Source organism: Opisthocomus hoazin, chromosome 15, assembly GCF_030867145.1.
Source record: "Opisthocomus hoazin isolate bOpiHoa1 chromosome 15, bOpiHoa1.hap1, whole genome shotgun sequence".
NCBI classification, from domain to species: Eukaryota; Metazoa; Chordata; class Aves; order Opisthocomiformes; family Opisthocomidae; genus Opisthocomus; species Opisthocomus hoazin.
This window is the reverse complement of record NC_134428.1, coordinates 20,904,549-20,928,879: the sequence shown is the minus strand read 5'-3', so window position 1 is coordinate 20,928,879 and position 24,331 is coordinate 20,904,549. Positions and strand designations below refer to the sequence as shown.

General features: G+C 43.0%; 1 protein-coding gene across 4 annotated transcripts; it reads left to right on the top strand.

Annotated features, from left to right (window-relative positions):
- The first annotated feature begins 59 nt into the window (after positions 1-59).
- SNX8 (sorting nexin 8) lies at positions 60-24,322 on the top strand. 4 transcript variants are annotated; one of them, XM_075436103.1, is made up of 12 exons: positions 71-137; positions 1,084-1,158; positions 7,892-8,082; positions 10,118-10,235; positions 13,369-13,490; positions 13,861-13,941; positions 14,901-15,061; positions 15,485-15,617; positions 16,692-16,760; positions 17,585-17,734; positions 18,135-18,284; positions 19,058-24,322. In XM_075436103.1, the coding sequence occupies exons 2-12, from the start codon at positions 1,125-1,127 to the stop codon at positions 19,169-19,171; spliced, it is 1,323 nt and encodes a 440-aa protein (XP_075292218.1). In that variant the 5' UTR covers positions 71-137; positions 1,084-1,124; the 3' UTR covers positions 19,172-24,322. The 4 variants fall into 4 exon arrangements, with proteins under 4 accessions (XP_075292215.1, XP_075292214.1, XP_075292218.1 ...); XM_075436102.1 differs by having other exon boundaries at positions 13,354-13,490; XM_075436100.1 differs by lacking the exon at positions 1,084-1,158 and having other exon boundaries at positions 60-137.
- The last annotated feature ends 9 nt before the right edge of the window (positions 24,323-24,331 follow it).

The window sequence follows — 24,331 nt, the reverse complement described above, 5'->3', positions numbered from 1 at the left end:
GAGGCGGCCTCTCCCCGCCCGCTCCGCCCGCGCTGCGGAGGAAGGGGAGGGGAGGGCGGCCGCCGGGCCCCGGCCTCACATGACCGCCACCGCGATGGACGGCGAGCCGCCCGCGGGCACGGCGGGCGCCGGCACAGGTACGGGGCGGCGGCTACCCCTTCCCTCCCGCCGCGGCCCGGGGGTGGGGGAGGTGGGTGACGGGGCTCCTCGGGTGGGGCCGGGGCCGCTCCCCCCGCCAGAACCTGAGGTAAAAAGGCGCCGCCTTCCCCTTCTCCCCCCGGGGCGGCGGGTGCTGGGCCTCGGCGGTGCCCGCTTCGCGGTGGCGGGGGGCTCCCCTCGGTGGTAGGTAACGGGGGGTGGCGGTGGGCGCCGCGGGTCGCTGGACTTCACCCGCCCCGGCGGGAAGGCGAGCCCGGGGGCGGCCGCGTCCCGGTGCCTGCGGGCTGGGCGGGATTCAGGGAGCCCTCCCGCGGGGTTAACGGCGGGCCGGGCGCCGGCCGGAGCCTCTCCTCTGGGCGCGGCGGTGGATGCTGAGACCACCTTGTTTCGTCTGCTCGTACCCGGCCCGCTGGAACGGAGCCGGGGCACGCCGAGGCGAAGCGGGTCGGCAGGCGCTGTCCCGGGCGGAGGCCACGTCTGCTCCCGGCTGAGCCCAGCCAGGAGCCGAGAGGCAGCGGCAGCTCCAGACGCTGAAGTTCTGGGAGTGCGCAGCTGGAGCTGAGGTCGGGAAAGTTGCAGCCAGACGGTGCCAGCGCTTGTTGGCAGATGGGAAATGGAGGGAGCTCCTGGGGGGGGGTGAAGAAAAGGACGTGCGAGGATCCTATCAGTTAAACTGAGGGAAGCGGGATAATACGGTTCTCTAAAGTTCCCTTAAAGTGGCAATTACTGCTCTGTGCATAGTATTTTTTTTTCCTCTGGAAAGAAAAACCAGTAGAGATTGGAAGTGGGTAAGCTTTATTCAGGGAAAAATGATTTAGTTGGATTATATTCAGGTTCCAGTGTGAGTGTGCTTTGGATAGGCCTGTGATGCTCCTGATGCACATAATGCTTATAAATAAATTATTTTGGAATATTTCTGTCCAGGACTGATGTAAGATATTGAACAGCAGCCTTTGTGGAAAAAAATGTCCTACTGTGCCAAAGAGAGAGCTGGTTCAGGTATGTCTGTTACGGATTTACCGTCTACTTCAGGAGCCATATAGAGATAAACCAGTCGTCTCTGAGTGGAGTGCGCTTTACCTGATTAACCTCTGCGCTGCTGCTGCTTCCGTGACTGTCTGATCTACTCAGCCCTGTTCAGAAAACTTGGCTTTTTTTGACATAGTTTATATTGTGAACACTGGAGAGGAGGTATCTAGTGATCTTAGCAAAAGAAAAATAATGCTGTGAAAGCAGGAATGCTTTTATTTCTAGCGTTGTGATGTGGGTTCGGTGGTCTTGGAAGTTTCACACCCATATGTCTTCGGAGATCAGCAGCTTAGGAGGCTCTAAATCTCCTGAGTGATGAGAGACTCTTTTTTTTATTTTGCAGGGTTAAAAGTGTTTTAAAACAATCAAGAGAGAAAACAGAGGAGATAATTGTGCAATACATTAACGTCAGGTTTGCGAAGTCGTATTGACTTTTTTTTGTTCCCTCCCTCCTCTTGCTCCTGTGTGAGCCTGTTTGGCAGTGATGGCAGGGAGGGGATCCAGGTGTGTTGGCTGGGGACGGAGGGGATGTCTCCTCTTCTAGTGGTAAATCTTTAACTGTGTGTGCAGCCTGGAGCAGGGCTTGGTAGGGAGGGCTGTACTGGTTGCGGGCAGCAGAATTTGCTCATTACCACTCTGATTTCCCCCACAATCTGCAAGTTTTAGTGGGTTGGTACAGGCTGAGGGAAAGAAATCTGTCAGTTACAGACGTGTGGAACTGGTACAAAAGGAGGGAAGGTTTGGTGACTGCTTTTCAACAGAATTTGAGATATGAATGAGCCTGTGCTAACTATAAAATGTGAAAAAGACATGTGAAGTGGCATGCCATTTTTTAATGCTTAAATACTAAGATCAAGTTTTTCCCTGGCGTAATTAAGACGATGAGCTAAAATGCCCTTGTAAAAGTTTCCTGGACAACAGCTGTATGTGTTGTTGCTTGGTGAGTTACCTTTTTGGGTCTGAATTTTTACACTTCCAACCTCTTTGTTAGAGTTGAGTGTGAAAAATGATAGTTTAGCAATTTCCTGTTGTGAGCTGGGAAACTGCCCTGGTGAGGATTTGACTTTTTATCTCCTTAGTCTTTGGGAACATTCCTCAATGGACTTTTCTCCCCTAATCCTGCTATTTCTTCAGTGTGTGTAGTTCCATCTCACTTTATTGTGTTTGCTACAGCTTGGGACCATGGCTCCGTGGCTGACTTGCGAATGGAATGTGTTCCTAGTATTCCCAGACTTGGGAAATCAATTAATCACTTGATGATCTAACAGCATAGTTAAAAGAACAGCGTGCTCTGTCACACAGATTTACTGTGTGACGTTGGAAGGTGATAACTTGGTGTGGGATTTTTTTTTTTTGCCTGCTGTAGTATGTGACAGCGATGTTTTGAGAAGCCGGGTAGAGCTCTACAACTGTAGGGGAATGCAGAAATGCTAGTGCTTTTTTATTACTAAATAAAGCTTAGGTAACCTCACCTGACTAATTTTGAGCTGTGCTATTACTTCTCTGCTTCATCTGGAAAATCACCAACTGCTGAACAGCATCTGAAACTTTGTTGGTAAAAACCCCCCAACCAACCAACCACCAAAAAAATCCCCAAAGTGTAACTACCCCCAACACCTCAAAAGCAAAGGAAAAAAAGCCACAAACAAACCCCCCAAAACTAAAAACAGACTATCTGGTACAGGATGCGTATTTGACATCAGCTCTGATAAAGCTGTGGGTTTTTTTAAAGGAGAAACCCAAAATATTTTTTTGGGGTTTCCAATATCTAACTTTATGATAGTATCTGTATTATTTGATCTTCTGTTGTTTTGGCATTTGGTAGCTTGTATTTACAAGTCAGTTGTTGGGAAGGAGAAGGAAGGACAATATTGCACCATCTCTTAATTAGAGGGAAGCTAAATACGATTACTTTTCTTGAACCTAGTAAGAAATATGGACGCCTCTTCCACGTTGAACATAGATGTGTGTGTCAGTGAGCTTTGTTAGATAAAATAGACTGTTTCCTTTGCATTGCTCCTTTCTAAATAAGTTGCATGATTTTGAATTCCTTAAAAAACCCCAAACAAGTTGTATATAGTTGTCTCAAAAATACGTAAAGCTCTTAATAGGAAGAATAGTGGTTTTTTTTTTTTTCAGTGGAACTTCTGTTTTTCTTTTCTTGTTTTTAGGGGATTTCACATTATGTAAGATTTAAAAAAAAACAAACCCAAAACCAACAGGCAAGGAGGGATATCTATTTGGAGTTGTAGTTAAAATCTGCAGCAGCTTTCCAAGAGGTTGATGTGGACACTGAATTCTGGAGTTACGGAGGAATGTGTTTGACACGATAAGGGGGAAAGGCATTTCCATAATTCCTGAGGCTTTTCATGAGAAGACAGAAAGGAAGGGGAAATGCTGATGAATAATATTTACATTGCTGCTTTAGTATTCTTGGTCCAGGAGTTTGTAGTGGAGCCCTCATTTTTGCCCATGAGAAGTCTGAGGTATCTGTGGACAAAAATAGTCAGTTCTTGTACTCCCCTGCATTTCCCGTGAGTCGGATCACCTTGGCTCCGCAAGGCCGTTGCCTCTGATGATGGAGAGGAAACCTTAGGTGTTTTTGCTAAAGGCTTTGCTTGCTTTCAGCCTCCTTTCTCCTAGAAAATCTGCTCCTAATATAACAAGTAGTTCTATGGCACCTTCTACTGAAGTGTGTCTGATAAATTTAGCTGATTAGCACCCTGGTATAATGAAGTGTTGTTAGTAGCAACCATCTGTAAAATGGACATTAGTCCTCCAGATTTGGTTGACAGAACTTAAATAGGGAGGGGAGATCTGTGTTGTGATTTGTCACCTGTGCTTCCAGCCCTTGCATTGCCCTTCTCTTCCGTATGTGCCTGCTCAAGTGTAAAACCTGTGTGCTAATCAAGACACTTGAAATTCTACTTTGGTTTTAAAAAAATGTCTGGTTTTAGAAATTTTGATCAAGAAAACCGGAAACTCTGTGGAGGGCAGGTTGCTGTCTAGTTGTAGGAATGGGAATGATGAACATCAGGCACTAGCTAAAGTGCGAAATGTGTGGCATAAAGTAGCGAAGCTACAGAATTGTTTCAGTTGTTCTCTGGCCAAGTTTCTCAACCCCTTTCAGTCCGAAGGCTACCTGACTTGTTACCAGAAAAATAAAAGGAAAGTATTACATAGTGTGTTCATAGTTGTTTTCTTTTACAACCAAACAAAGTTTAGGCTATGCTTTGACTGCTTCTTTCAACTTTTATATCTTGTTTGCATATGTATGGATATATATATTCTTTTAAACTTGTGTATCAAATTGTTTTCAGTTGTACCAGGCCACTTCCTGGTATCTTATTGACACCAGACTGAGAAACTGCTGTAGCAAAAGGCTAGCTTGCACAAAAGAGATGATTTTTGTCTACTTTCCTGTGTTGCAGGGGACCATTCTGTACCTCATTTCTGTATTCACTTGCTGCTCTGTGTATGTAAACTTTACCAGATAATGATCTCCTGAAACCAAAGGGAATGTTTTCAAAATTAGCTGTTCTCCAGCAGAGAGTGCGTGATGGGAAGTGTTAAGTGATTTGTTACAATGCATGTAAATCCTTTTACTGGTTGAACACAGGAGCTCATACCAATGAGTTCCCACCATTGTCCACCATTCCTGGCCAGTCCTCTTGAGGCTGTTCCTGAATTTGCTCTTTCGTAAGTAGAATGAAAAAAGGGCTGAAGAATAGCTTCAGTATATATTGCTCTGCAGGGTTAGTGGTGATGCTGTCATAAGTGTTTTCTAAAACAGGTTAGCAGCCTTTTCAAAGTCCTCTCATTGTGTTCTCAGACCACTGTTTGAGGGTGTAAATTCAGCTCTAGTAGCTGTCTTGTTGATATGGAACACGCTGAGATTATTAATTAAACAGTAATTATTCAGACTTGTTTGTATGGTTGTCTGATTTGTATGATTTCACACATTTAGACAAGGTTGAGATCTAAAGGAGCTACAGAGTATTTCAGGAAGAGCGAAGCGTGTGAACTGCTGATGAAGGTATTTCCTCTAGATGAATTTTAGAAAGCAAATTTAGAGAATAACTTGATGAAGATTAGCAAAGTATGACGAATGAAAAAAAGCAACGTGACTGAATGGTCAAAGGAACGCTGAGTCTTTTCTAGGTCTCTCTATGGGGCTTAACTCCATTTGTCTTATGGGGTAGTGGGGTTCAGATCCCTGTAATGAATCTGAGAGTCCCCAGCATCAGTTTGGCTGATCATGCTGCAGGTCCAGTACTTGCAGATGAAATACTGAAGGATTCATGGTTAGTCCTATACATCTTTTCTCCTGGTACCTATCTTTTGCCACTGGGAGTTTCAGTAACTTACCGGACAGTGCTGAGCCCCAGTTTGGGGAACAATTTGGGGGATGGAAGTCCTGCTTTCTTTGCTGGCCAGCAGGGAAAGTGGTTCAGCAGGCAGGAGGAGTGCTGTGTTAGTGCAGATTGGCACTGCTTTCAGGAAATCGGTGGGTTGCATTTTGGCTAGCGCCGCTTTGGGAGGCTAACTTGCTGTGACAGCCTCTGCAGTGCGAGCCAGTGGTTTGGCAATGCAGAGCCCTGTGGAATTCTGTGGAAGTGTGTGTGCATTGGAGGAGTAACAAAATCTACTGTGTCATGTTGCATTTCACTGATGTGTCTTGAGCAATTAAACCCAAGAATTACAAGGGTGTGCACCCAGAGAACCGCTGCTCTGGAGAGCAAGGTTGACTTATGCTCTCCATAGGTTTTTTGTGTGTATTTTTGACACTTCCTCTTGGTAGTGTGGTTTATTTTACCTTGCTGCCCTGTGAAAGGTCAGGTGGGCAAGGATTTTTGGACACTAGAAGATCTTCTGCCTTGCTAGCTGTATTCTGAATTTTCTTCCCGCCTTCTCAGTTCAGCATCTATCTGAAAAGTGGATAGACAGATATGTTATTGCTTTATCCAGCAGTATCCCATGTCAACATTGAGTTAGCTTGCGTTATCTTACCACAAATTTCTGGCAGGTAACTGGAACTTTTTAGAAGCTGCTGTGTAGGTGGGGATAGTAGGTGATACATTAGTCTATTAAAGCAGAGGTGTTAAGACTTGCTTCTCTGAGTCACGTTAGCAGGAATCTGAAGCCTGATGAGACATGTGGGATAAGGTCATTTGTCCTGGATTTAGTTTGGTTTCCTTAAGCCATTTTACAGAACAACAAACAAAGTGTCTATTCTGAAGCTGTGTATCTGGGGAGCTGGAGACGACCTGTTTTCCCCATTTATCAGGGCCTAGAGCCCATGAAAGAACAGGTGGAAAGTCCTTATCAGGAGGAGGTCAGGGCTTTGAAGTTAAGAATATGAGTTCTTATCTTCCCTGAGTTAATTTCTTAAACAGTTATCAACTTTTTGAACTATATATCAAAGCTTAAAGAAATGGTTCTTGCTTCTGTGGTGTTACTGTCCTGTTGTGTTCTCAACATTTTAGATGTGTTTCAGAAGGGGTGTAACTTCTGCATAATGGCAATGGAGGGATAACTAATACTGCCTAGCTTTTTTAGGTAACTTTCCATCAGTGGACTGGACTTGCTTTGTAAAAGAGCTTGCTCACAATATCCCTCGTAAACAGCCACGTGCAGAGAAGAAGCAACCCATCTGTTCCAGACTGGAGAGCAGGACTCGGATGTGGGCTGAATAGGTTACAGGGTTATATCCATATTTTTCGCCCTGTTTCTTATGTGTGAAATGGGTAGAAAAAAAGGATTGCTTTGAAAAACAATGTAAGCTTAGCTTGTAGTCACATGATATGTGTAGTTATGAAGTCAAGTGAAGATAGAGGGCTGCAGTCAGTCATTTGATAGGAGAACACTCTGAATCATCATCTTTGCCCCTTCTTTGATGTAGCTTGTCCTCCAGGACCATATTCATAAGAGCTGTCTTTTTTTCACTTTTGCATCTGGCTGAGAATTTTAGAATCTCTCCGTCCAAAGCTGTCCACCTGTGACTGAATTCACTGTAAAAACCTGTTTGTTTTTTAGCTACAAGCAGTGGAATAGGTATACTTGAAAGGTTTTGCCAGAGCTTGCTGAGGAATTATTGGGTTGGTAGCCTGCATTAGGAACCTTTTTCCCCTGCTCATGAACTTAAGCATATTGACATAGTAAATGACTGTAATTTGTGCCCACTGTAGCATACTGTCACAGAGTTTAATAAAATAATGTCAAATGAAGTGTCTCCTTCCTTTGTAATGACATGTAAAATTGATGTATTAAATTTCTGCAGTGCAGTAAAATAACATATTTTCTTTCCTTCCATGAGTTGTTCTAGGCAGGATCCAAAAGTGCTGAGCAAGGATTTCACTCATTTTGGCAGATCCTGCTGTGGTGGGAGCTGGACAGACAGGAAATGCAGGCCTCTTCGCTGATTCACACAACAAATTTGGCCTGTGATTCTCCTCTTGCTTCCTACAGATGTCTTTCTGACTCGGTGTAATTGGTGGTGCTCCTGGGTGTTGTGAAGAGGGAGGTACCAACGTTTTGAACGTGTGTGGAGTAGCATAGCCTCCTGGGGAGTGGCTTGACTGGTGTTCTGGTTATGTTGCACCACAGTGGGAGCACTGAGCAAGGGAACAGAGTATTTTAAGGCTACTTCTTTCACTTTATCTTATCAGGTCTTCTGGACTGTTTTTCTCTTTTTGTCTTTTAGATTTGGCAAAGCCTCCGGTAAATGAACCAAGGGAACCGGAACAATTCCTAATGCAGGCGCCCCAGGGAAATCCACTGCTGCTTTCCCACACCCTACAAGAGTTATTGAGCAAGGATAGTGTGCAGGTGGAGCTTATACCTGAGAAGAAGGGCCTTTTTCTGAAACATGTGGAATACGAGGTTTCCAGCAAGGTAATTTGAACAAGCATTGGTCCAATGTATCTTCTTAAGAATGTCTGTGCAGTTGCTGTTGGCAAAGTCTTGTCTAATTTGGTAAGTGTGTTGAGTGATGCTGGTTTTGAGTAGGCTGCTTGTATGGGCTTACTTTAAATGCAGTAGCACTATGCTTTCTTGACCTGGGCTTCTGTGGTATGGAGCATCTTCTGACTGAGGTCTGGTGGATGGTCTGCTAGTTTACATGCCTGAAATGTGAGCTCAGTACAGAAGCAGATGTGTAACATTGAAAACTGAATGTTTTTGTAATGGATTGGTGTAGGCGACTGGCTATTTCAAACTATTTCAAGCTAGTGAAGAAGCAGTATTGGCAGTGCTAAACTGAAATCCTTTGTAAACAGAAAAGGTACTGCAAATCCTGCTGCAGAGTTTAGGCTACTTCCAATTTACTTACCCTAATCCTGACCTGTAGGTTCCTCTCTTGGTGTAAGAGAAGATTGATGTATCTTTCCCTATGTATGGAATGGCCAGGGAAGTACTCTCCAGTAGCTTCTGTGTGTTTTTTTTCAAGAAGGAAATCTGTCCTCTTTAAAGTAGACCATGAGCAACTTACATCTCCCAGGCCAGCAAAACATCAGCTATTGAGTAGTGCTCAAACTGTTGTTAGTCACTGTTGTACACATTCAGAGACACATCTGGGTCGCTTGTCTGTAGGGACGTTTGGGGCTTTAGGTGCTTTACACTGATATCTGTAAGTTTGTCAAAGACTGTTGTGAGGGGGAAAGGGCAGACACAGGGAATGCTTCTTCGGGTTTTCTAGGACTTGGTGTTTATTTTTGCCTGTCATTTCAGGGCACAGGACTCAGTGACCCTGGTGGTCTCTCCAGGTTTTGAATTTAGGAACCCATTGCCAACTCCTTTCAGTTGCTGTCATCTCTCCTACAGCTGTAGCTGTAGAATGATACTTCCTCAGCAGGAACCATAGCTTGGCCTTGAGCTTCATCTAAGATCTGCAACACAAACCAACATCAGATTTCAAAGCAGACAGAGAGAGGCCCGAGGGGCTGTGTCCCTTGTGCCCCAGTTATGTGCCTCATTGCTGTATTTTTGAAAATGCATAGTGCCACAAGAAGTGGTGGATAATGTGCAGTGCAAATGTAGTGAGAATGGATATAGGGTTGTGTAGTTATTAACTGCTCCAGTAGTTGAATCTGTAGAAATAGTGCAGGGGGTTTGTGTGGTTTTTATTTATTTACTATTTTTAAAGGATTTCTGCCTCCTAAGTGTCTTGTTCTAGCTGCTACCTAACTCCTTTGAGAATGAAAAAACAGTTTATTTGGCCTCTTCTACATATTAATCTAAGAAGTGGAGAGTGAAAGACAGGTTTTAAAGGAACTTTCAGTCTTTGTTTATAGATCTAACATTCGTGAGGGGCCTCTCTTTCTCTTACGAGGTTCATCCAAAACATCAGTCATTTGGGCTAATACTTTACGTGATCTGAGACCGTTTGGCCACCTCTGGATTTGAAACTGATACAGAGAAAGTTCCCAAGAGCTCAGGGACTTGCAGTACTTCAAGACAAGAGCACTCTAGAGCACTTTAAGGGTGTCGGCACTACTTCTAAATGCTCTAATTTGGAAGACCAGAGGGTTTGAGGGAGTAATGATATGGAACCGTGGCAGACTTAGGGATATTTGTAATTTCTTGGGAAATCTCTTCCTCTCCAGTTTGTAGTCTCTTTCTTCTTGTGTGTGAATGAAATCTGACTTAGGTTTTTAACTGAAAATCTTATTCTCAAAAGGACTGTGGTCAGAAGAATGCCATCTCTATTAATAATTGAAAGGTGGCTACCTTTGGAGTCTTTTCTCTCTCCTTCTCAGCACAAGAGCTCTAACAATAAGAAAGAAGTTGTTTCTGCAGTCTCTGGATGTGATTTCTTTCTTTTCTTGTACTTTTTAGTGCAGCCAATAGCTAAATAAAATTATGGAAATTCTGCTGATTGTCCAGCCTGTGTATTGATTGGTTTTTTTTTTCCCCCCTTCCTCTATTGCAGAGGTTCAAATGCTCAGTCTATAGGCGGTATAATGATTTTGTGGTGTTCCATGAGATGCTGCTCCAGAAGTTCCCATACCGTATGGTGCCAGCACTTCCACCAAAGAGGATGCTGGGAGGTAAATCTGGGTCTGTCTTTTGACTGGAGGGGTCGCGGTGCAAGCGTGATCAAGATGATACGGTTGAAAATAAATGTTTAAAAGATTGAAAGTCTTTGCTTCTGCTTGGCTCAGAAAACAACTCTGAGGCTGTAATACACAATTTAGAGGTGTGAATTATTGCCATCCTAGAAATACTCTATATGTGAAATATTAATGTAAAAATTCAGTGTTGTTTTTTTTTTCTCCATGGAAGATTGGTATCTAATGACTTTTCTGGTAAGATTTGAGGTGTAATTCTACACAAGAGCATGGCAGAGTTACAGCTATTTTTTTTTTTTTTTATGAAAATAGGTTATGATGTTCAGTGTTGTGGTGCCGTCAGTGTAGAATTGCTGTTGAACAACTGTAGGAAGTATTGTAGTGAGTTGTTTTGTGAAGTGTTCAGAATAGAAAAGATTTGTGGAAATCCTGTTGTTTTTCTATAGCATGAGAAGAGTAAAGATTAAAAAAAAAAAACCTCCATAAAACCCTAAACCATCTATTTTAGAAGGCTTAAAACTGCAGGGGAGATGATTGTGTAAAAACAACAAAATTGCTTCTCCGGTGAGACCATACTTGATCCTGCTGAGTTCGCATAGGCTCCTGACCTCATGCACACCTGAAGGGGACTGGCAGACACAGTGATGTTAAGTGAACAGCTTCAGCACTGCGTATTGTAGTATGACCTTGCACAGAAGCCTTATGATGCAGGCAGCAGTAATTACACTTTCTCAGTTTATGTACAAAAAGGTGTCTTTCTGGCAGATGGACCAACTGCCTTGAAGTAGCTGTTGCTCTTTTTTGGTCCTGTGCTAAAAAGGAGCTAAAAAGGATAACCAGAAACTAAAAACTGAGGCTGGAGTCAGGGTCAGTTCATTCAAGTACATTTTAGCTGTTAGAATAGAAACCTATGAAGTATCCCAAGACTGAAAGCAAATCAAAGCTTCTTCGGGTATGTTTTTCACTAATGTGAAATATTTGCACTGGTTTTAAACTTGTTACATATCTGTATAAAATCCTGTCTTGTTTTCTACTTTATCTGCGAGAGAACAAGCTTTTCACTGTCTTGTCTCGTGCCCATGCTGCTGAGCTTAACATGTTTCAATGCATAATTGATTTCAGTCAAGGACTCCATGTATTGCTACAGTAAAGAGGCACTGGTAAAGAGCGAGCAGAGCAGGGTGTATAGTGACCTGGAACAAAGCAAAATAATAGTACTGAAAAGCTTCAATTGTCATACAGTTTTATGATGGAATGTAAATTGTGAAGACCTTTCTTTTGAGATTGCGAAAACCTGTCTGTTGAATTTGACCTGATTCAGTGTTCTCAGCTGGAATTTCCAGAATTTCCACTGCATGCAACACCTGTAAGCAAAGTGACCTTCTCTGATTAATCTTAGTGGAGAGAGGATCCTTGAAAGAAGCTACCAATACATATCTTTTGTAAGGCGCTGTTATTTCCTTGTGTTGCTGGTGTGTTGGTATTTCTGTGCATTCACTCATGCATTTCTTCCCACAGACATCAGATGTTTAAGGAAAAAAAAAAAAAATCAAAACTGGTAGGATTAGTTCCCAAACTGTGCTAGGAGTACAGTCCTAATACAGTCCAAAACTATATTAAGGCAGAGAGTAATGATTGCCTTTAGTCCAGTGACTGCATATAGAAAAACAGTGTGAGTGGTCTTAATAGAAACTACAAACAGGAAAAAGGAAATGGAAATGGAATGGGTAGTTCTTCTTTCTGAGTAGGTTCATGGACTGATAAATGGAATTGCAGGACACAGGATTTGACGGATTGGTATACACGTGTGAGTCTTGCAGCCTCCTTAGTCCCAGAGCAGGATGGGCAAAGCTACGTGCTTTTATGCTTGGTATGCTCCTCTGCTGAGTTACTCTTCTTTTCATGATGGTCTGCTTTGATCCATCTGTCCAATGAAGAAGGATCAATCGTCTGCTCTGCTCGTTTGGGAGGACAGCAGCAAAGTGAGGCAGATCATGTAGGAAGCGTGTAGATGACTTCAGCAATCTCCATGTAGGCTAAAGTATGAACAAAGCAAAATGAAGATCTGCAGTCCTAATAACTGAAAAATCACTTGACGGGTGATGCTGTCCTGAGGATTGTTACAGAGAGTCCGTGCAGCCAGCAAACTCCCCACTTAAAACTGAGGCAAAAGAGCAATACCATTTCATGATACGAAAGTGTTGTCACAGATAAGTGCATTCCTTTAATTTTGTTGTGTGCAGCTTTCTTTTCCTTTGTATTTATTTTAGTTTAATTTTTCATCTTTCCTGAAAAGCTGCAGGGTTTTTATTTACTGCTTTACTGCAGTATCGCCAGATTGGAACTCTTCCTGTTTCAGGAAGATGAGCTGAACTTCTTCAGTTTGAGTAAGGACTCTTGGTGGATGTACTGCAGATTGCTGCGCATGTCTTCCAAAGTACTTTCTGACATCTTGCCTGAAAAAGACAGTCAATGATCGTGAACAAACAGCTAACATCCCCTCCCCCCCACCCCGCTTTATTCTCCCTCTATCCCTAAAGTGCTTAAAAGTGTGAAGAAGGGACAGTTGAGGATATAGCACGCTTAAGCTAGTTCTTCAGAATAGTGAGCAAAAAAAGCATAATTATTTGTGGGATGATTGCTTTGCAAGTGGCAAAGTGATCTTTGCAGTGGCAAGAAGCAGCGTGTTGTGCATTTCACAGGAGTCCCAAACAGACCGAGATTCCCTCTGGGGACCAGCTATGGAATTGATTCAGAGGAAGAAAAATCTTTGTATCCCTCTGGTTGTAAGTGGAGGCTTCAGGCCTTGGACTTGATTGTTTATCCTGCTTACCTAACTGACCCTGTGAAAATACACATAGGTGGATATATATGCTGGATTTGAATAAGTTTTAAAGGACCACTTGAAGGAGTATTTGTTCTGGTGGTCAGTCCAAAAGATCTCTGTGAGGGAGCTGACAGACTACAGGTAATCATGCTTTCGTTTTGTTGCAATGCTTTAGCAAGGGTTATAAGTGTAAAGAAACTATTGGATTGAGTGCTTGCTTTTTCATCTTTCTGAGCAGCTGCAATAAGTGGTGTGGTAATTGAAATTTAGTGTTTCTTCCCATAGCTGATCGAGAATTCATAGAATCTAGGAGGAGAGCGCTGAAGCGTTTTATAAACCTGGTGGCTCGACATCCCCCTTTCTCAGAAGATGTGCTCTTGAAACTCTTTCTGTCGTTCAGTGGCTCAGTGAGTACTCGTTAGCAATAGTCTGGAGTTTGCATATCTTCATGTGACTGCTTTCCTGGGCACAGAGTTCAGAATTGCTTTTGGCCTACACATTGTTTCTTCCCGTGATGAGGAGAATTTTCTTTCAATAGGTATTTCTGCAGCTGGAAAGTGAAAGATAATTTCACTCAATGTCAGGAGTATAGTATTTTGAAAATGATTGCTGTTCTTAGGGAAATACATATTATGCTTGTCTTTAAATTAAACCTAACCTGGGTAAAGCTATATCTGCTGAGTTGTGCCTTACTACTGCAGTATATCTGAGACCTGTGTGAACTGCCTGTGCGTTACTTAGTTCTTTCGTGCTCATTTGATCCTGTATCTTCTCCAGGATGTACAGAATAAGCTAAGAGAGTTGGTCCAGGGAGTAGGAGATGAATTTATGACCTGCAGATTAGCTACCCAGGCCAAGGTATGTACATTAACTTCTTGCAACATATTGTTCTGGCTGTTCTGGCTTAAATGGCGCTCTCCTCCAGGTGGAGAAGTTATAGCATTTGTAGAGTGATGGAGACCTTAGGTAGGAGAGAGTTGTTTCCAAGGTCTTTTAAACTTGTAATTTTATCAAAAAGATCAAAGATTTGACTCTTCAGGGCCTAGTATTTCCGGGTAAATGCTGGTTCATGAGTATGATAAAGATTAAACAATGAATCCTACTCAGGACATGTTTCTCAGTAATTACTTGCATAACAAACAAATGCACAGACTGCACAATTTAAAAGCTAATACCTAGGTTGTTGTCTTCCCCATTTGTTCATGCCCTCATTCTGTCTGTTGTCTTCTCCCTGTGGGAGAGTAATTTGGACTGTTATAGAGAAGTTAGTTCTCCATGTATCTCTCTATCCCAGTGATGAGTGCTATGGTAAGATTTAAATAGACGTTCACTGTATTCCTTGAACAATTTTAAAGCAAGTTGTTGTTCAGGTTCCTGCAATGCTAGCAGAAGGTTTTGCAATTGGAGCCTAATTCAGGCTTTTACCAGGATGCACAGGTCAAAAAGAGCTGAACTTTCAGTACATGCTTCACTTTGCCAGGCTGGCAGTTACTATTAGCTTCAGATCAGAACGTGTCAGCTTGACACCTCACAAACCCCAGTTTAACTGCATAGTAGAATTGCAGATTTTGCCAACTCTGCCCACACCCAGTATTTTAACCTCTTTCTGCCTCTCAGAATTTAGGGGTATTTGCATGACATCTGATTTGGACACCTAAATTTTGAAGCTAATCTCCGCAGGGTTACAGTGTGGCGTGAGATAGTGAGCACGAGAGGGAAACCTGTCTCTCCCTGCTGCCTCTGTGGTGTGCCCACAGTTAATGTATGTGAATGTGCCTCTGATTTGTCCACTAGTAATCTCTCTTGCACTTCTGCAGGACTTCCTTCCAGCTGACATACAGGCCCAGTTTGCTGCCAGCAGGGAGCTCATCAGAAATATTTATAATAGCTTTTATAAGCTTCGGGACCGTGCAGAGAGGATAGCTTCTCGAGCCATTGATAACGCCTCAGATCTTCTCATCTTTGGAAAGGAGCTAAGGTAGGTTGAGAGGAAGAGGATTTGCTAATGTGAACGTTCCTCCTGTTGTTTCAGAGCTCAAAACTGTTGTAAGGTTTACCTGGAAGTGGTCTGGTAAGAATGGGTATTTCAATGCGTGCTGTAGGTCAGGATAAATTTTTTCCTACTATAAAAGAAGACAATGCAGGCTTTCCACTAAGTTTGCATTCCATAGAGCAAGAGAAAAGAAAATGCAGATACCTTGACATTCAGGTACTGGTTTGATTGTCTCTTCCCCCAGTGTATACACAGCTCTGCATTTGTGATTGTGCAGTAGTAGCTCAGCACTGCGAGCTGTTTAGACAGATTTGAAACTCTGAACTGCTCTCTGCAAAGAAGTGTGTCTACTGAGTGGAATTTGTCTCCTAGATTTGAATGATGTGAATACTACTTATCTCCTCCTAGTGCTTTGGGCTCAGACACTACACCGCTTCCTTCTTGGGCTGCTCTGAATAACAGCACGTGGGGGACCCTGAAACAAGCTTTAAAGGGTCTGTCTGTTGAGTTTGCACTTCTGGCAGATAAGGCTGTGCAGCAGGTGAGTTCTTTAATTTTTTTTTTCTTGTAAAATGAAGTAGGTGCCTTGCTGCCTTAAGTTTCCTCTTGAATCATGAGCTCTGTGGACATAGGCACTTAAGACAGTTAAGAGGGAGATTGTAGTCCAAACTCACATCCTCAACCACCAGCCTGCTTGTTCAGGCTTGGGTGAAAAACCTGGACTGTGTTTTAAATGGGGGAAAAAATACAATAGGCAAGGGAAAGGACGGAACAGCTTCCTTTCTTTTTTCATTTCAAATGGTTATTGGACAAGTGAAGTTGTACTGCTGTGCTGAGCTGTCTGAAAGTCCTGCATTCTATCGTACTGATCTGCTGTAGAGAACTCAGAAGAATTTATTTTTGAATTAAGTTTTGACATTCGTGTACTTTTAAAAGAAGCATCATATTCCAGTGTAAGTGTGCAGTGTGATAATGACTGTTAGAATATTGTGAGGACATGACAGTCTGGGAAGGAAAAGTAATAGTTTCGTCTTCACTTCTCCTCATCTCATTGTATTAAAATATTCAGCGTGCTTTTATAGATCAGTCAGACCCTGTCTTTTTGTCCAGAGTTAATGCTCTGGAGAGGTCAATTGATACAGTAAGAAAAGACAATATTTGGTAAGTGGAAAATCAAGTAGTTAAATTTGGCTTTGAGTCTCATCTCTGCCTTCTGATGCATGAACTATTATGGGGAACATGCAGGTGTTTGTAGCGTTAATGGATTAGTTGCCTTTGTAAGAAGGGAAGATGGAAGACTGGAGGAATCCGCAAGAGCAAGAAATTCCAGGCAGAGGGAGCTGAAAGGACTGACACACAGGACTGTGAAACCAACTTCTCTTGTTATAATGATCAGTCAATTGGAAAAGCTGATCCTGCTCCAGTCAAATCTTTGTTCTGTGTACTGAAGAGTAAACACTCCAGTGCCATCTGAGAGATCTTTGATGCAGTTGTTTTAAGCATTGAAGTACCCTGGAGAATACAGTGGTGGGCCTCCGTGGTGTAAGGATGTGAAGAACTGTGATGTTGGTTCTTGCCAGGCTTACACAGAATGTACTTTTTCCTTGTTTTCTAGGGTAAACAGGAAGAGAATGATGTGGTGGAGAAGCTGAACCTTTTCCTGGATTTACTCCAGTCCTATAAAGTGAGCTTTGCTGTTCTTCTGCCAATGAAAAAGTTGTTTAGAGCAGGCTTGTGCTCTTTAGAGGGTGTAACGCCAACTGGATGGAAAACTGTCTGGGAGGCCAGTTCAGAGGCGAACTGGGCATCTGGCAGAGGGAGGGGAGTGGCTGTTGGCCTTAGCTAGCTCTGTAGCATTACTGATCAGCTCATCTTGTGACGAGAGCTTGCCAAACAGCAAACCCTGCAAGGAATTTAAAAATATGACTGCTTGAACTGTATGGATCAACTAACTGTCTTCTAGATCTGACTGCTTTTGAGTCAGAGCAGTGAATTAGAAGGCTACTGGTTTGTTCATGGAGACATGAGTTCAGTTACAAATAAAAGAATTTTCGTTAATACTAACTTTTCGGTCACAGGCAATTTTTGTTTTTTTTTTTTAAGAAGCACGTCCTGAAACTTATGTGGCAGTCTCAGTTGACATTGCCAGGCCTGGACTGAAACAGGAGGCTGGCAAGCTCTTACCACAGTTAATTGCCAGCACTTAATATTGAGAGGGGCACAAAAGATAAGAGGCCTGATAAGATCCAAAATACTGGCAGAGGTGATGATCCAGATTGCTTGGACCCAGACCAGTGAGCTTAAGAGGCAGTTTTGTTTCTTGAATTCTTAGCTGCCAACGGGGTTTTTTTTTTTTTTGACCCTCTTGAAAATAAAGAAACAAAAATCTGCAGCGTAGATATTACATAAAGCGTGACCATGTGTTTGTGTTCCTGATGTACTTGGCTTGCGTGCTTGCTGTCTCTTAGCTTCCACTAAGTACCTGTTTTTTTTCCATCTCCCATAAAGGACCTGTGTGAAAGGCATGAGAAGGGGGTATTGCACAAGCACCAGCGAGCATTGCATAAGTACAGCATGATGAAGAAGCAGATGATGAGTGCCACTGTGCAGAACAAAGAACCAGAATCGGTGGAGCAATTGGAGTCTCGGATTGTGGAGGTAGGGCAGATGCCTGGGAGAGCAAAGAGTCATACTGGGCCCCTGTAATGGTGCCGCTATGCAGCTCAGTCATATTTGCAGAAAAGCATTAGACTGAAAGGGTAACCTGTACTTTGGGTAATTTGAGCTACATGCTGTGCCACAAGGGAAACACATTTGCTTTCCTCAAGACTTACTACTTACTGGCTCTTTGGCAACATGCCATTTGCAGGAGTTGTGGAAAGCAACAGTCTGCATGATGGGAAGTGCAGTTGCTGCCATATCAAATGGGTCCAGGAACTACCTTTTTAGGTTTCTGGTGTGTGTTTGAATTGCTAGTATGGTGAGGAATGCTGTTTTCTCCTGCTACAAGTGAACATTCTTCCTGGCAACGTGTTTCACTGAGTTCCTCTTCTTTCAGCAAGAAAATGCTATCCTAACCATGGAGCTGCGGAATTACTTCTCTCTGTACTGCCTGCATCAGGAGACACAGCTTATCCACATCTATCTGCCTCTCACGTCTCACATTTTGGGGGCCTTTGTCAACTCCCAGATCCAGGGTCACAAAGAGGTCAGTTCTTCTGGACTGTGTTCTTTTTCTCAAAATATCAATGAGCGTTTGAATGTATTTATTTTCACCCATGGGCCTTCCTCCTCTAATCATCTGTCCAGCTGGGCTCTTTCATAACTTCCTAAGAAGTCCCCTAAGGTCTTTCCAATTTGGGGTGAGGACCAAGGCTGGCCTTTAACCCCTGTAAAAGGCTGTATCTTCTTGCAGCAAGTTGCTGTATTTTTCTTTTTTTTTTTTTTTTTCTTTCTTCCCTCACCTGCAGATGGCCTAACCTACAGGTAGGTGAAGAAGACCCAACCATTAAATAACTAGCTATTTTGTAATGAATGATGTGTGCTTGCTAGATGAATCTGTTTTTTGTTGTGCTACACAGAAATTATATGACAAGGAACGTTGTCCTTGTTTTTGCTCTAAATCCAAGAGCTCTCTTTTGTTAACCCGTAAATATGACCTTCAGCATTCCCCATGTACGACTTTCTTGCATTTCTTATATCACCCAAGTCTCTACTCCTTCAGCTCCCTTCCTTCCCTGTAGTGAATGAATTTGACCAAGGTTTGGGAAATCTCCCTTCCATGCACACTCAGTAGAAAGCTCAGAGCTCCATTATAACACCAGTCTAAGAGACAATCTGGGTCCACTGGACTTGCCCAGAGTACTGCAGCAAACTTGTGTTGTGCTTTTGAGTACCCCGAAACTGCTGCTAAAATACAGTGTGGTGGGATGACTACCTGTCGTGTTGTCACCTCTGTTTTCTCTCCTTTTCCACTCACAGATGAGTAAAGTTTGGAATGAATTGAAGCCGAAGTTGAGCTGCCTCTTCGTGGGATCTAGCAATATGCCAACTCCACCATTGTCACCTCCAGAGGGAAACTTCTTCTCCAATTAATGGTCTGAGCATCTAGCATGGAGCAAGAAGTGCAATCAACGAAGGGGTGGGACCTCTACCTCCAGATGTTAGAATGAATCCTCCAAACAGCTACACTTTTTTTTTTTTTTAAATACTGCTGCTTTGAGCTGCTCTCTCATTTAGACAGACTGGATGCAGGGCAGAACATATGAATACAAAGACAATCTCTGAATTTTGAAATGCTCTGGGGCAGAGCTGACGTTCATTATCCTGCAGACACTCTCCATGGGGTCAGGGTGTGACCTGGTGCAGTGAGTGCTGCAGTTTAGTTGCTGATGCCTCTGCATCTTCTGCTAACAGTCCTCCAATGCTGATTATCTGCACACATGCTGACACATCTCTGCGCGTCGCTGAAGTGCTGAGATTAATAGGGTATCTGAAGCACTTGCTTGTAGTAGAGATGGATTGCTTTCTAAGCTTGGGAGGTTGCCTTCTAAGCTTGGGAGGGCCTGTGTCAGGGACACGTGCATAAGGAAAGCTGAAAGCCATCCCCCATCCCATCGATAGGTGTCTGGATTTGATTTCTGACCGCTAGACCTTAGCGCAGAATATGTGAATGAAGTGGCAGGCTGCACTAACCCAGCTGGGCAGGGGTCAGTGCCGCTGTGTGACAGTGATTTTTCCCAGTGAGCCTACGCAGGCGGCAGTGTCTGTGTTTCAGTTCATGGTTGCAGGGCAGCCTAGGGACTTGCTCATTTGTTTTTTTTTTCAGTTTGGGGCCAAAGACAGCTGGGTTCAGGAACTCAGAGGAGTTTGCCTGGCATAAATGAGAAAAAAATTGAATAAAACACTCCTTAATTGTAAACCACTTGTACTACACGAGCGGAACAGCTCTAAGGTAGCTTGTTTATTTTCTTCTGGATGTTGTGATGTCCATCTGTTCAGTAGCTGTTTAGGACTATTGAAGAGCTGCTGACCTGAAGGCTGGTGGTTTTTTTGGTCTAATATCAGATGAAGTATCCTGTTACACCAGCAGGCTGGGATGCAATGCTGAGAAAGTTCATTAGCAAAAAATCAGTATTAATCGGGTTGTTACTGTCATTCTTTTTTCTGGCTCTGGGTAGCATTGGATTGTGAAGGAGAGAAGGCAATTAAGTGACAGTTCTTTATCTCTGTAAAAATAGCACAGCCCTTGGTAATGGGGTTTTCGGAGTGATTTGTGATTGTGATAAAGGGACTCAACATTCTCCATGTTTCATTTTGCATCTCTGGTGACTTTCCCTTGTGAGGCAAAGGGTAGGGGGAGGAGAACTTGCACGTCATGTTAGTTTAGGGGAAATTGTGCATATCCTCTGGAGAAGCTGATAAGTGAAGAAACTGCAAATGTATGCAGCAAAACTCTGTGAACAGGACTCCCATGAACCAAACTTCTCTGGGGCCAAAATAGCTGCCAAAGGGCAATTTGAGACTTGGCTTCTTAGTATTTTCTTCGAGTGGATAAAAAGGAAGCACATTAACAAGGATGAGTACTCACTGTCAGACTGGAACTGTTAGAATATTTTCCCATTGGGGAACTTCCCCATTCACAGGAAATATATTTAAAACCTCCAATCACAAAGGCTTTTTTCTTTTTCTTTTTTTTTTTTTTTTTTTCTTTCATTTAGAAAATTCAGTGCAGTGTGAAGCTCTTTCTAGTCCAGGTGGAAATTATGGATTAGTTTCTTCAGCTAGGAGCAAGATAGTAAGTTACCTGCCCAGTTTCACGAGACTGGCATAACCATTACACACACTCCTGAAAAAGTGCCCTTAAGTGGGTGAACTTCTTGGGTGCTGGGCCTTAAGGAGTCCGTAGGGAGTCTTTGTAGCAACCTTGTTAAGAATGCATTATTAAGAGCTTTTTATAGCAATTGAGATGTTAACTCCTTTCTGAGTCTTTCCTCCTGCGTATTGGCCTTGTCCAGAGAGACAGATCAACTGCAAGTGACTGTGACAGATTTGAGTCTCTCCCCTGAAGATTCCCAAAGCGATGCAGAACAGATTCCGCTCACAAGCCAGAGCAAACTGGCTGGGGAGGGAAATGTTTCTACAGTGCAGTAACAAAGAAGATAGCATCTCAAGAATGGCATAAAAGGTTTTTCTGCTTGACCTTGTCTTGATTAGGAAGATAGTTTGTGGTTAAATGCAGAAAGGATGTTACCATATTTTTAAATGCTCTTCACTCCTAGCATCTTTAGAAGGTGCTGACTGGTTATGGCCTGTCATTTGCTTAGTCTTAATACCCATCCTCCCTCATTTAGTCTTGTTTGCCTGATGTGGTGAACAGTCAAATTGAGAAAATATTGTATGTTTGGGGCAGGATCTGATATATGGTGGATCTTCTGTGTAACTTGTCTGGCTGGGGTAGATGACTGGTCGGTGTTCTGTAGGAGTGCTTGCAAAGCATTAGCCTGAATGGAACTTTGCACTTCTAACACTTAGAAAAATGTTATGTTTTTGGACTTTATTTAAAAAACAAAACCAATCAAAAAAACCAACAAAACCACATTTGGGCTTTAGACTATCTCCTCTTGCCTGTTCTCCTTCGAAGCAAAAATGCTACAGTCCAAGTGCAGAGGCTGTAATAATGATAAACACAGACCACATGGCCTAAAAAGAAACTGGAATTATGTTGTTTTGAGAAAACACCCGTTTGTCCATTGTCAGCCCTTGCCTCTTTGAGGAGAGCAGTTTTGGGGGCGGGGTTTTCTTGTTGTTATTTTACTCTGTTCACCTTGTTATTTTGAGAACAGAAGCCTAGTACTCTCAAAGCTGATACAGCTAATGGCACTTTCAGAGTTTATTTTGTACTGGACCGTCAAGCTTCTGTCTCATTCCACAATACATGCATACACTATTTCATACAGCCCTTAGTTTGCAAACCCTATTTCTGGGAGCCTGGTCGGTGTGCAAATAGCACTATTATGTTTACCTCAGTAGGTGAGGGATTTCCTTACTGTATTTGTCCTGTTTAGTTTAGGGATCTGTCAGTCTTGGAGAGCCCCATCAAGTACAGCTTGCTTCCTCTGGAGCTGGGAATCAATCGGCGTCTACCCTCCTCAGTGTGGGGAAAACGGTTCTGGTTACCAGGCTATCGCCTTCTGCAGCAAACAGCCTAGCTATATGCAAGAGTGAGAACAAGACTTGATGAAGCTGGTTCCATTGCTTGTAGCTGCGTAGATTGCAATAAACACTAAGCAAACCAGAAGACTAATTGAAGAGCGCATGCTGCCTATCCAAGAACTGATGCTCCTGTAGCGCCAAAGAGTTAATGTGCCTTCTTGAATGGAAGCTTTCTGTGTATTGCTTGAGCTCATGGGGACTTTCATGTGTTCAAAATAGTAATGATAGAATCGTAGAATGATAGAAAAGGCCTCAAATCTTTCTGTCAGTTTTTGTCGTATCTGTTGTGGAGGTACCAGGGTAGTAAACAGCTGAGAACCTGAAACTTTGCCTGATAAATGTTTTCTCAAAAGGGCTATATGTTTTTGTCACTTCTAAAGTCTCCTCTGCTTCAAGCTATGAAGTGGCGATGTACAGGCTTTTTGACCGGTGTCATGTGTTGAAAGGCTTTCCAAATTGTATTTACAATACAACCTTAATCTTTGATCTTTCTTTCCCTCTCCTTCCATCTTCCTTGCAAGTTGCTTCTCCTAAGTTGTATGTGTTTTCAACAGTGCCTTGCTGCATTCCAGTGCTTTTACTTTCCTACTTTGATCATGCAAGGGTGTAATTCCTGAAATTTGTAACAGGCTAATTCACAATCTTCAATTTGTGCCGTTTCCTAAAAGACAAAGATCATCATCTGGGGACAGAACTTTGTTAAAACATGTCAGTCTCCACAACTGCAACAGGAGCAGTGACATCACTACTCTTTGACGTGAGCTGGAAGTCAGTGCTGGTGAAAGCATCTGCATAAAAGGGTTGAACTAACTGCAGAAGAGGGGACAGCAACTATAAGTGCAAGCTTGAGCCGCGCTTGCTCTCTTGCTACCTAAACTCCTGGAGGAACAGAAAGTAATTTGCTCGCTCTCACCATGCAATTTACAGTTTCCACCAGGAAATAAATCAAGATAACGTAACAGGTATCGGCTGCCAGTCACTCCCTTTCCTACCTTGCAGTAAGGTCTTGCATCCTGTTACAAGCTGCCCATCCCCTTCTGCTTATTTTCTCTCCTCTGCTTGCCTCCAGGCATTCTTCCCATTAGAAAAGCCAGGAACCCTTACTGTTATGTCAGAAGCAGAGGCGAGTATCAAAAACTCTGTAAATAAGTCAGCGTGCAGCACAAAAGGAAGTTTATGGTGTTAACTCTTATCCTCTACATCTGAGCTGTGGCTTATTGAGCATGTGAAGAAGGGCATTTTTGAGTGGTGTAAATTATTCAGAACTGCTGGAGGGGAGACAAGAAGAAACCATCTTGTTCAGAGGGTGTGAGTTTTGCCTGCCTGGAATATCCTGTATCTTTGCTTTGCTCAAATAGCCTTATGTATGAAGCACTTTATCCAAATGCAGGAATTAAAGAACTATTACTACAACTGGTAGACTGGAAATGTTTACAGATCCTATGTTACATTCCAAGATTCTATCTGTAAGTGTTATATGTGTTTGTAAAAGTGTTTAAAAACAAAAAAACCCAACACAAACTTGTGTAAGAAGTTACCTATGTGATGTGTTATTTCTAGCGCAGTTTGATTAAGCTTTTGCTGCCTAGCACACTGAGTTGGGCTGACCTGAATGCTGAACAGGTCACCTGCTACCGACCTGTGGCAAAGCCTGCAGCCATAGGTGACGGCAACGTGTAATGTCAACTTGCTGCAAGTTGATTTTGTTTGGCATATTTTTACCCGAAATGCTTAAAACAGTTTGTGTTTGCAGCAGGAGCTGCAGGACTGACAGCAGGGCTCAAACAGTGCTGTACATCTGCCTCTAACTTTGTGTTTGTAACTCCTATAACTTTACACTACCTTCAGCAGGAGGATCCTGAAGGGATCTCCAACTAAACTTTTCAAAAGGCTTTCACAGCGCTGGTCAGGCCTTGCCTTGTCCCAGGAAGCAATGCTGAATACAGGAACTGGCACAGAGAAGGTACTTCATGGATTCTGCTGCATCACAGTCCACTTAATGTTTCTGTGAAAGGAAGCCAACTCCTGAAAGGCCCTTAC

Coding starts and splice junctions, on each gene's coding strand:
- SNX8 (XM_075436099.1), top strand. CDS start 80: ATGACCGCCACCGCGATGGACGGCGAGCCGCCCGCGGGCACGGCGGGC. Junction 13,491..13,860: donor TTCTGTCGTTCAGTGGCTCA/GTGAGTACTCGT, acceptor TATCTTCTCCAG/GATGTACAGAATAAGCTAAG. Junction 16,761..17,584: donor ATTTACTCCAGTCCTATAAA/GTGAGCTTTGCT, acceptor TCTCCCATAAAG/GACCTGTGTGAAAGGCATGA.